The sequence below is a fragment of the Hippoglossus hippoglossus genome, chromosome 8, assembly GCF_009819705.1.
Source record: "Hippoglossus hippoglossus isolate fHipHip1 chromosome 8, fHipHip1.pri, whole genome shotgun sequence".
NCBI lineage: Eukaryota > Metazoa > Chordata > Actinopteri > Pleuronectiformes > Pleuronectidae > Hippoglossus > Hippoglossus hippoglossus.
Window position 1 is genome coordinate 3,762,037 of NC_047158.1, and position 16,543 is coordinate 3,778,579.

Consider the following 16,543-nt stretch of genomic DNA (forward strand, 5'->3'; position numbering starts at 1 on the left):
GAAAATCTGTAAAATATCATACAATTATCAAAAAAGAGGATTTGTATATTATACTATATATATATATATATATAATTTGCATAAGGAATACTGACAATTCAATAATTTATCAGTATATTCTTGTGTAGGCGGGACTTCCCGTAGACTAACCAATAGCTGCATAGGACACTGGATGTGCTTTGAAAGGTCGCCTCTAGTAAACTCGTCCTTCTCGGCAATACTGTCCAATAAAATTAATGAAAGTTCCATTGGTCCCGCCTTCACAAACCTTTCGGCCAGTCAAAAGCCTTGTGCCTTAGTAAAGCTCCATTCTATAGGCTGGAAGGACGCATGTGACGTGGCGATGGGCCAATTATGAACGAAGGAGGGTTCTCTCGGACCAATGGACGTTTAGGACGCAGAGGCTGAGCTTATAAATGACAAGGTGACAGTTTGTCTCAGCCTACATTCATTGACTACCGCTGTGTGCGAGAGCAGCTAATCCCGGACCCTCCGAAAGCCCGAACTAACCGGTAATGTCTGCGTCCCTCAGCGGCTGCTCCTCTCTGTAACCTCCGTGGACCGCTTCATTAATGCATGCATGTGTGTTTGTGACGGTTAAACGCCTGCGTGTGAAGTGTCAGTACATGTTGGGAAGTTAGCTGTCATTGCTAACGGTAGCTAGTAAGCTAGGTCGGCCATTCAATGACTTGGGATCTTGGGAATGACTTATTGGTCTGAGCAGTGCGTGTGTTCTCGGTTTATCACCGAGGCAGCGAGGGGAGCATGGCTAACATCGGGAGTGAGCGTCGGGACAGCCCGGGGAGTATCTTGTGCGAGCAGCGGGTCGCACCGGGCTCAGCGCGGCCAGGCTCCGCTGACAGGCGGCTGAACGTAAAATGTCTGACACTACGGGCCTACCGTGCTCCGTGGGAGTCTCCCGCTGCAAGGACACTCCTGTCGGATACACGCGGGGGCGTCTCGCGCGCCTTGTCATTGCACTCCAACCCGGCGAGGGGTTATTCTAGCAGGGGGTGCACTGACCCTGCTTTCTAGGCCCCATTTGACCGTCTGCGGCTCTTTTTTTGACCTTCACGGCGGCTAGCTGGTTAGCTTAGCAACTTAGCTCAGCCCTCCTCTACGCTGACAGGCTGCTAAACAGTTGACAGATCAACGCGAGCTACCCCCCTTCCTGTTTTCGATATAGTTAAAATCGTGTCTGTCCTTCCTCTACATGATGTTAATGGTCAAACTGCACATCTTGGAACAGGTGGAAGTTGCAAACGGACATGTCTTCCAGGTCGCAGCTAATGGCGTCTGAGAGTGGGAGTGTTGAAGCCATTCATTCAGCAGCATGTGTGGACGTTTAGCGGTTTAGTCTGGAGCTGATCCTCGCAGTAGTCGATGAAATTGGATTAGCTTCTTGGCTGAACTGGTCAGAAGCCTTTGACCAGTGATGCACTTCTCCTTGGTGAACCTGTTGATAGACATGTGCATACTTAAGATTACTGTCACCAGGGTGGGATATAATTCAAGTTTTTGGAAGCATGAATTTATACACCTGAAATCTATTTCCACGATCCTGTGTGTCACTTTGACCCTGAGCTGAATACAAGTTAACCTTGCAGCCATGTACTGAAGCTACAGCCCTCACTCTTTACATCATCTGTTCAGACTTCAAGGCTGCACACGGATTTGAAAAGAAGCTGAAGTCATAACCTTGGGACATGGATTGATGTATTACACACATTCTGTTAATATTAAACCTTTATGAAGATTGGTAGACTTTTGTGTAAGTGTATGTTATACAAGCAAGTCGGTCACGACAGCAATATGTCATGCTTTCTTTTCTTTAGTCTATTTCCTTTCAATTTTAAAAGTGTCAGGTTTACTTAATGTGAACATGACTGACATTAATCAGGTCACTGAATCAACTGTTTCATCCGCTGTGTATGAAGACACTAACGTTGTTTCTTCTCTCCCCAGGTTCCAGCCATGTACGCCTGCGCCAAGTTTGTCACCTCACCTGCTGTGGTATGTCAGCTGTCCTACTTTGAACATCTAATGACATGTACAGCTGAGGAAATGTTGAAGATTGTAGCTTTGAAACTTGGTTATAATATTCCTATGCCATCATCTGTGGCATTTCCATGTCAGCTGACGCTGCAGCAAGATGGCCATCTCAGTCAGGGACAAGTTGTGGAGGACACAGTTCCAAATTTAAATCTGACTTGCTGATCACCAGAGGTCATATCTGCCATAATGTAGCGCCAGGGTTGGGTTGAATGGATACACTGATTGTAGAAATACTGTTTTAGCTTGCTAATTTTGATTTATCAAATGCAATTTGCCAACATGGATTTTACAGACAAGGTAATATAGCTGAGTCAATAAGCTGTTCAATCAATAAACAAAAAGCTAATCTGCAACTGTATTGGTAAATCATTATTCATTAAAATTCTGTTTGATTCATTTCAGCTTTTCAAATGTGAGGGATTTGCAGTTTACTTAACTAAAACTATGTAAATCTATTTACAATACATTTACACACATGCATTAGCAAATGAACTCTCTGTATCACTATTTTTACTTAATTTAAGCTTTGTGTTGATTGCAATACTAATGTGGCTAATAATTCTGCTGTCCTGCAGTAGGCATAGAAATGTTTACTGCCAGATTTGAGAGCTTCTTGCACTCATTGAACTCTGTATAGCTGCTTTCAGACATGCACTTAACTCCACAGTTCCTCCATATTTTCTCTGGAGGAGTTGCATGTGTGAATGTCAGAGTGAGACGCCCTGCAGTCTCTGCGAACTTTCTCCGCCTGGCCTCCTAGTTTAAAGTCGCACAATCTCCTGTTGAAAAAGCAGTGGAGAAGACGCAGACCAATGTGTCAGGAGAGATTGTAGTGATAAGAGCCGACACAGGTGTCTGTGTGTTAAGTAGTTAATTCATCACTTCCTGCCTCTGGCTGCTCCACCTGTTGTGTCGGTGTAGAGAACCTCCCGCTGTGTGCATGTGTGAAGGGCAGACTGTGGGCAAACTCTAGCCATTTCTCAGGATTTTACCTACAGGTCATGTTTGAAAACATCCTGTGATTCACATTACTGCTACACTCAGTTAATTTTGATAAGACATTAAAGCCCCTGTAGAGCCTTCAATTTTTGTTGAGAGTAGTTAAGTCTTCTATTTTGATCTTTTCTGTAGAAAATCAATGGGACGATGCACAATTTCTCATTGTGTGTTGAGTTTTAATGTGTTCTTCTTTTTCTGGTTTGTCTGTAGCTGCGAGGAGGGTCCAGAGTCCTCGCCCGGCCAGTCTCAGTCTCCCTCTTCAACAGACCTGAAGCCTCAGTAGAGCAGCAGGTTGGTTTTTTTTTCACATCCTCCACTCAGATTAACTACGTATATCTTTTGTTTTGAAAAAATCCCAATAAATCAAAGGCATAACTCTTTATTTTTGCACTGTTTTCTGTTTCGCAACACCATTAGTCTGACTCATTGGCTCTTTGCTGATGCGTAGCAGAGGCAATTAATAACTACTTTCTCCTCTCCTCTCCCAGGCCTTGTTGCCACTCAGTCAATCTGTAGTCGCAACTCGCTCCTTCCAGACCAGCGCTGTTTCCCGAGACATCGACACTGCCGCCAAGTTCATTGGTGCTGGTGCTGCCACAGTGGGTGTGGCCGGCTCAGGAGCTGGAATCGGAACAGTGTTCGGCAGCCTCATCATTGGCTATGCCAGGTAACATTTTTACACATCAGCCATTTGGATGATTTGATCCACAGCACTTTGAGGTGTTTCTCGTGCTTTTGAGACTCTTATTCAAACTAGTTTGGATAATTACAGCTGTGACTTCATCTGCATCATCAGCCTACTTGTTAAAGTAATGGCAAATTAAGCACAATATTAAATGAAAGCTGTCTGTATGTAGGCCAGCAGGTGCTGGAAAGAACCAATTCTCTCAGATTAATAATTAGAGAATATAATAAAGGATATTAACACTTAAAGTGGTATTAAACATGCATACTGAAGTTTAATCAGTATTTGTCCAAAACAAACTGCATTAAATCCAATCTTATTTAAACTACATTGCCTGAAAGCGTTGACTTTATTCTGCACTGCAGCATGCTACCTTCCTGATGGCAGCATTTGCTGACAGTACAGCTGCAACAAGGTCAGGTTTAGTGCTACATCCATGTTCAGCTGTTCTGAGGGGACAGGAGCATAAAGAAAAAACGCAATTACCTTTTGTAGCTGACAATGTAATATCTGTGAAAGGAATGGCCACAACAAACTGCTACCTAAACTTGAGTTGTCTGTAACATGATACCAATGTAAGAGTTTAATAGGATGGCCCCTGAGTTATGGATTGTAAGGCTTAAAGGGTGGGGGCGCTGTGATAGATGTTACTGTTTGGTTTTTTCTTAAAACACATACATTTGTCAATGGTTCTGTTTATATCAAAACAATTTTTATACATGTTACCACTATTAAACATTCTGGCCAGTGCATGTAAACCTTATGATATACATTTGAGCACACTACATGCACGACACACGAGCCTTGTATCGACTGAGTTTCATGTTGGATTTAACGCAGTTAATTTCTCAACTGTTCTTGTTGAAAGCTGCAGTACTCTTGAACTGCACTGCATCATGTTGACAGGTGTTCAAATGAATGAAAGGCCAAACAGCAGACACTCTGCAAAACAAACTGCAGGTTCCAAAATGAATCAACTCCTCCAAGGCTTCATCCACAAGAACATTTTGGCTCTTATCAGTTTTAGTCCCCTTCCATACTAACGTGTCTGACTAACACTCGCGTACACAGGAAGCATTTTATTGTTAGATGCAGAGAGAGCTAGGCTACAAACGAACAATGGCTCATCTCATACACATGTTACCGGTTGTAAAGTTGTAAAATTGTAAAATGAGGAACTTTACTACACAACTGCTGTTGGCAAAGACAACCGGGTCAGTAACACTTGTAATTGATAATCCATGTTGTGTTCTATGCTGGTTGCCGAGGCTGATACTGGTTGTTTTCTCCTTGAAGGGGGTCATGTGATGGGAGCCTGACAAATCAGTGAAGGCTATATAGTAGTAGTATGGATGAGTTTCAACAGAAACTGAATCTTCTCACTGCATTTCCACTGCTTTAGTTGTGGCTCTATGTTCCTGATAGCCTGACTGTATGTTTGACTCCTTCTGTGCTTTCCTCCACAGGAACCCCTCCCTGAAGCAGCAGCTCTTCTCCTATGCCATCCTGGGCTTTGCTCTGTCTGAGGCTATGGGTCTCTTCTGTCTGATGGTGGCGTTCCTCATCCTGTTCGCCATGTAAATGTGGAAGCACACCCACACCTCTCTTCCCTTCACTTGTACCTCCTTGCCCTCCTATCTCCTTTCCCCTCCCTGCTCCCTTCTCCCTCCCTCCCTTCCTTCCATCTGAAGAGGTGGGGCGGAGGGTTTCCAGAACGGGAACTCTGAACGAGCTGATGGGCCATTCCAATCAACAGGGGGAAAAACAATATTAAAGATCTGAGGTTAACAAACCTCCAATCCTACATTTTTATGTTCCTACGCTTATTTTTGTTTTTCTGAAGTTGTATGTAAGACCTCACTTCGGTTGAAAAAATCTGTCCAGAATAAATGGTTGGGATAACTAAGCTATCTGTCGAGTTCTTGCTCTTTTTTTTTTTTTTTAACAAAGAATACTTGAAATTCATATGTAGCTTTTGGTCTGTTTCAATGTGGTCATTTACCATGTAATGTCTGTCTCTAATTTAAAGGTCCAGTGTGTAAGATTTGGGGATCTATTGACAGAAATTTTATATATAATAATCCTAGTGATGTTTTCACGAGTGTTTCGTCTAAATTATACAAATTGTTTTATTTACCCTAGAATGGGCCCTTTTATATTTACATAGTTTATATTCTCATTTGGAGCGGGCCCTCTGCGGATGCAGCAATGTTTTTTACAGTAGACCAAACTGGACAAATTAAACACCCTGAGTTTTTGATAACTGAAGGCTACCACAGGTTCTCTTTCATGTTTGGAAGGGGGTGAGGGATATTCAGCTGCAACATGCAACTTCACCACTAGATGTCACTAAATCTTACACACTGCCACTTTAAGCCTCTTTATTACATGTGACCATTGAAAAAAGAAAATCTTCTAGTGACAGCAAGTGGTCACGTTCCTGAGTGTGCTGTATAAAAAACAACTTGTAGAGATTGTAAACTTGATTGGCATTTAGTTAAGACTAAGTATTTGAACTTGGTTAGATTGGTTGAGTTTTTTTTTCTCCCAATTCCTAAATGTCTAAATTAGAAAAAAATATTTTACAGTCCCATAAAATGGAAGGTGGCAAATCTTCCTTCTAATTCATCAAATATTTGTTTCCCTATTGGCTAATGGTATCCCTTCATTTGAAAAATTAATCACTTATCAGAGCTGACCTATTGGCATAATGTGACTCTAATGGAGGAAAATAAAATCTAAAATACTACAGGAAGCACATGACTATGTATGTGAATCTTAAAGTCTTACGTGATTTGTTAAGGGTTTATAAAGCAAAACATTAGTTTTGGTTCATACTATGGATGTATGATTGTCACAGTAATAAATAAAGGCAACATCAGCATTATTGATTTTCCTAAGAGTTATGACTATTAAACATGACTGACAAAGTGGTGTAACTGTGGAGCCCTGGTTTTGACTTGAATTACAATAAATGGTGTTTGTTAGATATTGGGCATTGTTGCCTCAGAGAAGGTTTCTGGTTCGAATCCTGATTTGGCTGGGGTCTTTCTGTGCGGAGTTTGCATGTTCTCCCTGTCTGCATGGTTTTCCTCCGGTACTCTGGCTTCCTCCCACAGCTCAAAGACATGCAGATTGGCGTTATGTGAAATGTAGACTCTAAATTAACTAGCATGGAAAGTGAGAGTGAGAAGTTGTCTTTGTGTGTCGGCCCTGTGATTGACTGGTGACCTGTCCAGGGTGTATCCTGCCTCTCACCCACTGGGATTTGTTCCAGCTCCCACCGTGACCCTCAAAAGTATTAGCGGTAGCCGATGGATGGATTGGTATGATCTATGTGCATGGTGGGAATCAAAACAAGCTCTTTTCTCCTGTGGTGATTTTAATGCACCATGTGATCTGAACTTATGCACTCGAGTGAAACAAGGCCCTGCCTAGCCCGACTGCGGTCTCAAAACTGAGTGGACCAGTAGTCCTCTAGATAGGTTACAGAAACAGATATGCTTTATTTGTTTATTTTTCTTTAGTCATTTGTTTTATCATTTACCCCTCAGTATTATTTCTTGATTGTTCAATATTATTTTGACTTGCCTGATGAGCCTTTCCTGAACCTCAGATTCACCACTGTAGGGCCTAGATGTCACCCACAATATTGTCTCATCTGCAGGTGTGCAATAGACTTCACAATATTGCTGAGCTCATGTGGGGCTTGCACAGAGAACTTTCATCCAACACTTTCCACCTATCCCATATCTGCACGACAGCAGGGGACAATTAATTAAACATAAATGTGAGCACTTCTCACATGAACAGTGAATGGACCCCACCACAGACCCTACATCCCATAGTCCCAGTGGCTGCACCAGTGAACTCAAATGAACACAACACTAAACAACATAGGAACACACAAAACCAACATGAAAGCTCGTCTGAACTGGTGATGTGTCCTTCCGTGTCGAGGCTCTGAAGCGTGTCGAGGAATCCAGGAAGATTTTTGTGAAGCGTGTATCGAGGCTTGTGTTGATGACATGTGGTGACGTTCAAAGCCATATTGTTTCATATTGTAGCGACCGGCTCACCGATCGCTACAATATTAAATGATTTCAGTCTATCTATATAACAATTTTTCACTAATAATTTGATGTAATCATTTAATATTTTACTTTGATAGTCGACACAGCCAAAGGGGACCTTTGATTTGAAAGTTCACACCGGATGTCGAGTGTATTATCATTGACAGTAGTTTGGTGAGAGTCGGATCCTGAAGTTACGTTGTGTTTACGGACTTCAGAGGATGTGGTCGGTTGAAAACCCTTTATTCTGACACCACATCCCGGTAAACCGACAACAACCGGGCCCTGGAGTGGCTGACGAGGCGGAGCGAGGCAGCCTGAGTCATTTCTCTGACCACCTCTTACTTTTTGGAGGCCTGGGGACCAATGCAGTTCAGCTAACGACAAGTAGCCACCATGTCGTGGGAAGAAATGCCGTGTTTTGTGGCCTCACCCCTGCCCCGGCAGACTGCTCTCTGATCCCATCGGACAAGAAAACTAGCAGCGGTAACTCAGCTGTCAACTAAGCTAACGTTAGCTAGCCATCAGCACTGTCTGGCTCTCCACAACGTAGCGTGTGCTTTAGCCTGCTAGCTTCAGAGCCATGGCGGACAGCTTCGGAGAGAAGTCCAGTGGCGGTGCCCTTGGCCCAGGCGTCACCGGACATGGCAGCGGAGCCTCGCTGCTTCCGACTCTGGCCAACTCTCTCCCCGGGGGGGCCTCGGTAGTCCCCGGTGATCACCCAAGCTCCAGCCCGGCCTTCCCCCCTCCCGCTGCGGTCGCGCACAGTGGCCTAACCGCTGTAGTGTCTCCCATGTCCGCTGTCACTGCTACCGCTGCCGGGTTCGGGACCACATTCAGCCCCGGTACCCTGCCACCGGTCGTGGCCATGTCTCCAGCCGTACACACCTCCTCGCCTCTCCCCGGTATCGCGCTGGGTGTCGGCGGGGTGGCAGGAGCGGGCCTCCTGTCCCAGATCCACGCCACGCCCTGGGACCCGACCCTCAGTACGGACTGGGACAACGAGAAGGCTTCCCAGCAGTGCATCTTGAGGATAAAGAGGTAATAACCACAAGCGCAATGGTTTCGAAAACAAACATTTAGCAATTTTCAGGTGCGTATAGACGCCTGGAAACTCAACGATGCGAGTAAAAGCGAAAGTGAAAGCGTTCTCTAAAGTTTCTGTGATCACGTACTTGAATCAATTAGCCTAATACAGTTATACACATGCCACATTAGCCTCATATCAGGAAAACCTGCTGCTTTCATTTACAATTACATTCAACATGTGTTATGTCAGATCTTAATTAAACGAGACTACAAAGTTATTAAAGGGTCAGTTCACCCAAATTACAAAGAGACATGTTTCACTTCCTCTTTGTAGTATCTACTCAGGTATCACAAGTTGTGTGGAAGTTACTCAGGAGAATCGTGTGGAAAGTTTGAACTAAGTGCGACTTCTTCAACTGAAGAACTAGTCCCTATGAAAAACGTTGACAGCAAGTTGTTTGTGGGAAAGTATTTGTTATTACCAAAAGCTTCAGTGATGTATATATCTGATCACTCTGCCATAATGGGAACTTCATCCGTCTGCCTCGCATTCTCTCTTTGTATCTGCAGGGACATCATGTCAATCTACAAGGAACCTCCCCCAGGGATGTTTGTCGTCCCTGATCCTCAAGACATGACCAAGGTAACATGTCCTGTCTGACAGAGCATTCAAATGATGGCCCTGTTCAGACCTGGTATTAACATCCGTCCTCAGATATACGATCACAACTGATCAGCGTTTATCAGAGTTTGGTGTAGCAATGTGGTCTCACGTCAGCAACCTACACTACCAAGACCTGAATTGTAAATAACTGATCTAAACAATTTTTTTGTATATAATAATAATAATAATAATAATAAATATAAACTTAATTAAGGGCTGCAGCTATTGATCATCTTAGTTATTGAGTATTGTATGGATTATTACATTTTTGAGTAATGGTTAAAAACGTTTAGTTGGCCTTATTAATCGTGTCCTTAATCCTTAATCCTGAGTGGTATCTGTAACTCCGTTTTCAAAAGAGCATGCTAAATATGAAGCAACATAGTCATGCTGCATTAGCGCGTAATGGTCAGAAGCTCTGCTAAATGCCCGTAACAACATTTTCACCCAAATCAGGGAGTCACCATGTAAGTTTAGCCACTGATTCAATGTCATCAAATTGTGTTGTGCTGTCAGACACAACCAGAGCCACAGACGGTGTACGTGTCCTAATTCACGTGTGGGAGATGCAGATGTAACTGTAACAAGCAGGTAGCGCTGTGCAAACAATTTTCATCTAAACCAAAAACAACTGAAACCCTAAAGTAACTAAATCAGCATGTCAACAAAACACAAAAACTAAACATATCCACAAAGCCAGTACTGAAGATCATGCTAGTAACTCAATTATTTCATATGACAGCCTACTCCACAGATTCCAAAGATATCATTATTCTCTTTCTAGAACCAAAACTCACTGAACCAGCAGCTGAAAAAGAGCAAGACACTATAAAGACATCCATAAATTATGTCTTACAGAGTATTATAACCTGAGGACAGTTGACCAACACCGTACAATGAATTTGGTGCCAAAAGACTTTGAAAGGTTCTGGAAATTAGTCAGCATAGACTCAACACAGACGCTCACTTCTGTAAGAGAGGACAAGTAAGAGAGAGAGAGAGAGAGAGACTGGTGCAGCTGCTCACATGAAGCACTGGTAACAAGGGGATTTATGAGTATTTGAAGGCAAAAAATAGGAGACAATTTAAAGGAAACATAATGCTGGGCCAGAGAGTGAGGGGTTTATAGACATAATCTTAATGACACCCACTGGATTTCAAATTCTAAATATAATTTATGATTCAAAGTCAGGGAGACACAACAAATGAAATATTGTTGAAAATAAAAATAAAACAAGCAGAATTGAAATGTGGAAATAACTACATCAAAGGCCTGGGTGGGTCCTGGGGGGATTGGTCATCTTCTGTTAAATTTAAGTTTCAGGAAAAAAATCCTTTACAGTTACATAAATGGCCAACAGTGTCCTTGTCTCTTCATTTGCAGCCTGAATCAAAACCCTGCAGCAATAATAACCTTTTCTTCTGTATGAAAAAATACAAAGATGAATTTCACAGAATTACTACATCTCCCTGTGTTTGTTGCCAGATGGAGTTTGCCCTATTGTCATGGAGACGGGTCAGCTGGCATACTGCCTGGCACATCACCAAGCATTTTCCATGACAATAGAACAAACTCCATCCTTATGCCAACAAAGACCAAGAATGGCATGTGAAAGCTCCATGAAAAAGGTTGTAAGTGAAGTGAACCGTTGATTGATAATGAAATCACACCCAAGTTTAACATTTCCAGTTTTTTTTAGGCCTTTATTTCATTTACATTAAATTCCTCATAGATTGCTTTATGTTTGTTTTGTTGAGCAGTGAAAGGGTGCTTTCCAGCATGTGTCACACTTTTACTGGCACAATGGTTTTTTCCAGTTCAATTTGTGTTGAAACCAGACTGGAAATCCTCATTAAATAATGTGGTAGGAGTGATATTTTTAGGTCTGGAGATCACTGACTCTTGTCAATGTCCTTATTCGTACCCTCGTTTCTCTCAGAGTTGTATGATGTGGATATTGTCAGTGTTTTTCTAGGTCAAATTTTCTGCCCCATGATCTCTTTGTCCCCAGCATCCCTCTCTGCCTATGTACATTTCTCATGGTCTATTATTCAACCCACCATCTCTTCTCCTAACATTCTTCCTATCTTCTGTCCATTAAACCAACTTCTCGACCTAACTAACCTTACAATTTATTTTATTCCCTACAGATCCACGCGCTTATCACAGGGCCATTTGACACTCCATATGAGGGCGGCTTCTTTCTCTTCCTGTTCCGCTGCCCACCTGACTACCCCATCCACCCACCCCGGGTCAAGCTCATCACCACGGGACACAACACAGTCCGCTTCAACCCCAACTTCTACCGCAATGGCAAGGTTTGCCTCAGCATCTTGGGGTAAGTTGTGGTCATTCCTTTCAAAGTCTGGATTCTTTTTTTCTCACCAGGATCCATCAAGGATGGTCCATCATGATGATAAATAAGTCATTTCACTGTAACCTTTTATATAGTGCTGTAAGGTGTATGTTTGTGTTTGTGTGTAGGACATGGACTGGCCCAGCATGGAGTCCAGCTCAGAGCATCTCATCTGTCCTCATCTCTATCCAGTCTCTGATGACAGAGAACCCCTATCACAACGAACCTGGCTTTGAACAGGTGTGTGTGTGTGTGTGTGTGTGTGTGTGTGTGTGTGTGTGTGTGTGTGTGTGTGTGTGTGTGTGTGTGTGTGTGTGTGTGTGTGTGTGTGTGTGTGTGTGTGTGTGTGTGTGTGTGTGTGTGTGTGTGTGTGGCCTAAGATAGAGTTGATGCACATTGTTTTAAAATGGGAGAGGGTTTAATTGATGAGTGGGAAATGTCTTATATATATATATTTGTTATTGATATATATGTGTGTGTGTGTGTGTGTGTCTCAGGAGCACCACCCAGGAGACAGTAAGAACTACAACGAGTGTATCCGCCATGAAACCATGAGGGTGGCAGTGTGTGACATGCTGGAAGGCAAAGTCTCCTGTCCAAAAGCTCTGTGGTGAGACTTACACCCCCGAACAGACCTCATATAAATATCCATCCTGAGTGATCCGATCCCAAGTGAACAGCTCTAGGGAAAGATGTGAATGCACCCATGTGTCCTGGGCCAAACTGATGGACCACCTCAATACATTGATTGTTTTTTGGCCACTGCCACATTATCAACTTTGACATCCTGGCTCCTCTCTCTCCCTCCTACCACGACACACAGACACCTAGTTTCAAACTGGCTAAAAAGAGCAACAAGAGCCAAGTGCTCACTGGAGACTCGTTAAGAAACATTCTAATGCCAAGTGTGAACAAACGAACTTCGATTTGTAATCGGATCACTCAAGATATGATGTTAATACCAAGTCTGAACAGGACCTAACATAAATGTCTGATTCATCCTTTTTTCCTTTCTGCCTGTAATATGTTTTTATTTGTGTAATGTTTTTATTTCTTCTATATTTTTAACTATATTTCATCGTCACTCCTCTCTTCTTTGTGCTTATTAACTAAAGCTGCTTTTAGACATGCACTGAACTCCAGATATTCAATTATCTGGAGGGGCTGTATGTGACAACGCAAAAATGTCCAAGTTACTGGCTCTGGACAATATTGGGAGTTTCTCCTGTGAGCCTTCAAATAATAACTCTGGATAATGTCCGAGTGAGCCCATGTAAAAATACAGAAGGATTATGTCTGTAGGATTTTCAGTGAGCGAGCTGGTGTGTTGACTTGCGATGGCCCAAAACTGAAAAAAACCCAGAAAGATTACTTGTATCTCAGGATGAATAAGAGGTGCCATATACAGTATGCAGTTCATGAAGATTTCAGCTTGCAAAAACACTGAGATTCTCAGGGCTAACGTTGGTGTCAATGTGCTGGAAATACAAAACATGATTTCCACTGTGGAATTTACAGTCATGTCCTGCCCTCTGAATGTTTTACCCAGACGCCACATGTTCCAGACATTTTCCTGTTATGAGCCAGCCTCACCGGAGAAGCTCCTGTATTTTTATTTTTATTTTTATTTTAAACACATTTTCTAGAGTTCATCCCTGGGGAAAAAACTGAAATGGTGCATGCATGTGTGTTTTTAGGAGTGTGATGGAGAAGTCCTTCCTTGAATACTACGATTTCTATGAGGGAGTCTGCAAAGAGAGACTGCATCTACAGGGACAGAACATGCAGGTGACTACATTTGTTTCTTATATCTCAAAAATACAAATAGTGTGGGAATTTATTTGATGCTATCAGCCATTAAATCCAAGCAGAAATGTTGGATGGATGTATATCACTGCTTTGACTGTGCTAAACCATTCTGAGTCAGTACGAATGAAAATGCAGACAGACACAAAAGTTCAATAGAAGATCATTGTCTTTTATTTTGAAATATTTTACGATGGTGACACTTTTGTTACAATGCTTTCTTAAAAGATTACGGCACATTAAATATTGAGATGTTTTTCCTTATTACAAAAGACCTGTATATTTCAATAGATGATAGTAAATGAAAAAAAACTAACTATAATGATTGATCAACAATTACAGCAAGTGGTCTTTACAAGTGAAATTCTTGTGTTTTAAAGTTAATTTAAATAATTTTGAATCTCTGTAAACAAATTCTAAAATATCTCCAGCTGATGCATAAAGTGTTATAAAATAACATGAACTGCTAATGTTATGATGCTGCAGATTTGAGGCCCTAATTGGGCATTTTGGCATCAAATCAGGAAACATTATTTGGTGGTGTGTGCCAATACCTGGATATTGGATCATCAGTAGATGACTTCAGCTCCTGCTCGTTTACACAGACTGATACCAACTGTACATCAAGTCCTGCAATAGATAACACACAATTTGTGTTTTAAATTATGTAACGGTAGCATGTTTGATTATACCTGTGGCCAGATGTAAGCAGCTGTGGTTCAACATCTGCACCTGGTGTTTTTGTCTGTTCCACCTCTCTCTGTTGGCTTACTTCCCTGTCTCCTCTACCCAGGACCCATTTGGTGAGAAGCGTGGTCGTTTCAACTACCAGGGCCTGCTGGCTCGCCTCAGCACCACCCACAGGCAAATACGGGAGAAGAACCTGGCAGAGGGTGACCCCAACAAAGATGACTCGGACTCAGACACCAGCTCCTCAGGGACAGACCCTGACAGCCAGGGCAGCACCCAGCCCTGACTCTCAGGGCGGTTCTGGACTCAATGCCAGGCCGATAACTAAAGACAAAGGGACCTTCTTTTTTTTATTTTTATTTACAGTCGAGGAACAAAATCACAGAAGAGATCGCAACACCTATGTTTAAGGCAGCCCAGACAAAAGCATACTTCTTATATGCAATTCTCCAGCCTTGCTGCCGCGGTGGGCCTGTCGCCCTCCACCCTGGTGTCACCGCTGGTCTTTGCCTCTGCGCCCTCCAGTGGCCAGCCTCGATGCACACCGGCACTGAACTAGCTTCCCACCCATTATGGTCAGAGGTCACACATTTTGTCTGAAAGAGGCATCTAGTTGGGGGGAGAGCCTCCCTCCATTCCCTCCCCTCCACCTTTTTAGTTCTCTCTCACCGCTTCATGTCACTAATGAGGCTCTGGTCCATCCCGGTGATGCCACTGCCATCCCACTTCCCCTTGATTGAGCAGACTCCACTCAAGCTATAGCTCCTCATTTCACCTCTGCGTTTCAACCACCCGTTTCCGCAGTAGATCAGACTGCTTGCTACTCCTTGACTGGAACCAAGCAGCATAGTATGCTGCAAGAAGCTGTCAACAGATGCTAAAGAGGTCTTCCTCAGCCGAAGCCTTCTGGCCGCCCACCTACACAGACCCTCCAACCTCAACCGCCGTCCTCATCATAGTCGGAGTGCCTGTTACTCAGTCCAGGCAGCTTGCACACATCTCCTCCCTGCCCTAACACAATCTCACACGTCCCCTGGACAAACGTACTTCTGACCTCCATCACAAGAATAGCGCTGCATGTTGGGCTGAACAACACATCTCGTCAGGAGTCTGAGCCCATCAAAAACTAAATGAATCGTTATGGTGTTAAATGATTGTGGAAAATTAGATTTCATGCCTCTAGCCCCATTCCTACCCTTGGTCAAGGAGTGCAAACCTGCCTCCACTCCACATGGATTTTATAGACTGTTGCTGATCGGGCTTTGCTCTTCAAAAGAGATGGGATTCATCCCAACAGGCAGGGTAGCTGAACGGCGTCGGCTAATATTCAGCATGCGGTCCAATGTGCATGACTGTTTGAGATCACCAGCACACGTACCTGCTGAGGTCATTCGCTCTTAACAGCACATCACTCTCTATTCTATGCTGCCATCTAAAATCATTAGCTCCCCCTGCCTGAATTGATTTCAGAAGAGCAAAAATTGGCAGTCTTTGAAAGACACATTTCATTCAATGATCGAATTACTTGGGTGGTAATGTGTCTGCATGGGTTTTCTTTGTATACTCCAGCTTCCTGCCACAGTCCAAAGACATGCAGATTGGGCTTAGATGAATTAGAGACTCTAAATTGGCCATAGGTGAGATCGTGAATGGTTGTTTGTTTTGGGTCTGTGATACGCCTGCGACCTGTTCAGGGTGTATCCCGCCTCTCGCCCAATGTCCGCTAGGATCGGCTCCAGCTCCCCATGCGGACCTCATCTATCAGCAGTATAGATGATGGATGGATTTCAATACTTCCAATCATGTCATTTTTTTGCACAACAAAACTCATCAGCTAATTTTATTCCTCATGGTCTACCCACCCTCCAAAACCTAACGGCTTTTTCATCTGTGAATTCTCAGACTAGCTGATGCTTTGTGAGTCATGTGCCTTGTCTCCTCTGGCCAGGGTGAAACCACACCTCACCTCTTCAGGCTGCACTTCAGCTGCCGTCACGGCAGGCCGCATTGAATCAGCAGCCCTGGACTCTACATAACAATGATTCCTGTGTATTATGCAGTTCTGCTTAGCTTTCAGTTAATGACTCTGTTTAGCAGAAAAAAGAAGCTGTTAAAGAAATGTATTTTTCATTGAAATACATCTAACTTTCTATGTGTCGGTTTATTTGTAAAGGTAAAGTGGAGG

At 43.1% G+C, this 16,543-nt stretch overlaps 2 protein-coding genes across 4 annotated transcripts; both read left to right on the forward strand.

Annotated features, from left to right (window-relative positions):
• Positions 1 to 367: 367 nt before the first annotated feature.
• atp5mc1 (ATP synthase membrane subunit c locus 1) lies at positions 368 to 5,645 on the forward strand. 2 transcript variants are annotated; one of them, XM_034594385.1, is made up of 5 exons: positions 368 to 512; positions 1,966 to 2,013; positions 3,265 to 3,345; positions 3,540 to 3,721; positions 5,206 to 5,645. In XM_034594385.1, the coding sequence occupies exons 2-5, from the start codon at positions 1,975 to 1,977 to the stop codon at positions 5,318 to 5,320; spliced, it is 417 nt and encodes a 138-aa protein (XP_034450276.1). In that variant the 5' UTR covers positions 368 to 512; positions 1,966 to 1,974; the 3' UTR covers positions 5,321 to 5,645. The 2 variants fall into 2 exon arrangements, with proteins under 2 accessions (XP_034450276.1, XP_034450277.1); XM_034594386.1 differs by having other exon boundaries at positions 373 to 512; positions 3,543 to 3,721.
• A 1,919-nt stretch (positions 5,646 to 7,564) lies between these two features.
• On the forward strand, positions 7,565 to 16,494 carry ube2z (ubiquitin-conjugating enzyme E2Z). 2 transcript variants are annotated; one of them, XR_004614781.1, is made up of 8 exons: positions 7,939 to 8,853; positions 9,412 to 9,484; positions 11,657 to 11,844; positions 11,991 to 12,102; positions 12,360 to 12,472; positions 13,560 to 13,650; positions 14,462 to 14,952; positions 14,984 to 16,494. XR_004614781.1 is itself a non-coding variant. In XM_034594341.1 (7 exons), the coding sequence occupies exons 1-7, from the start codon at positions 8,396 to 8,398 to the stop codon at positions 14,642 to 14,644; spliced, it is 1,218 nt and encodes a 405-aa protein (XP_034450232.1). In that variant the 5' UTR covers positions 7,565 to 8,395; the 3' UTR covers positions 14,645 to 16,494. The 2 variants fall into 2 exon arrangements, 1 of the variants encoding a protein (XP_034450232.1); XM_034594341.1 differs by having other exon boundaries at positions 7,565 to 8,853; positions 14,462 to 16,494.
• Positions 16,495 to 16,543: the final 49 nt, after the last annotated feature.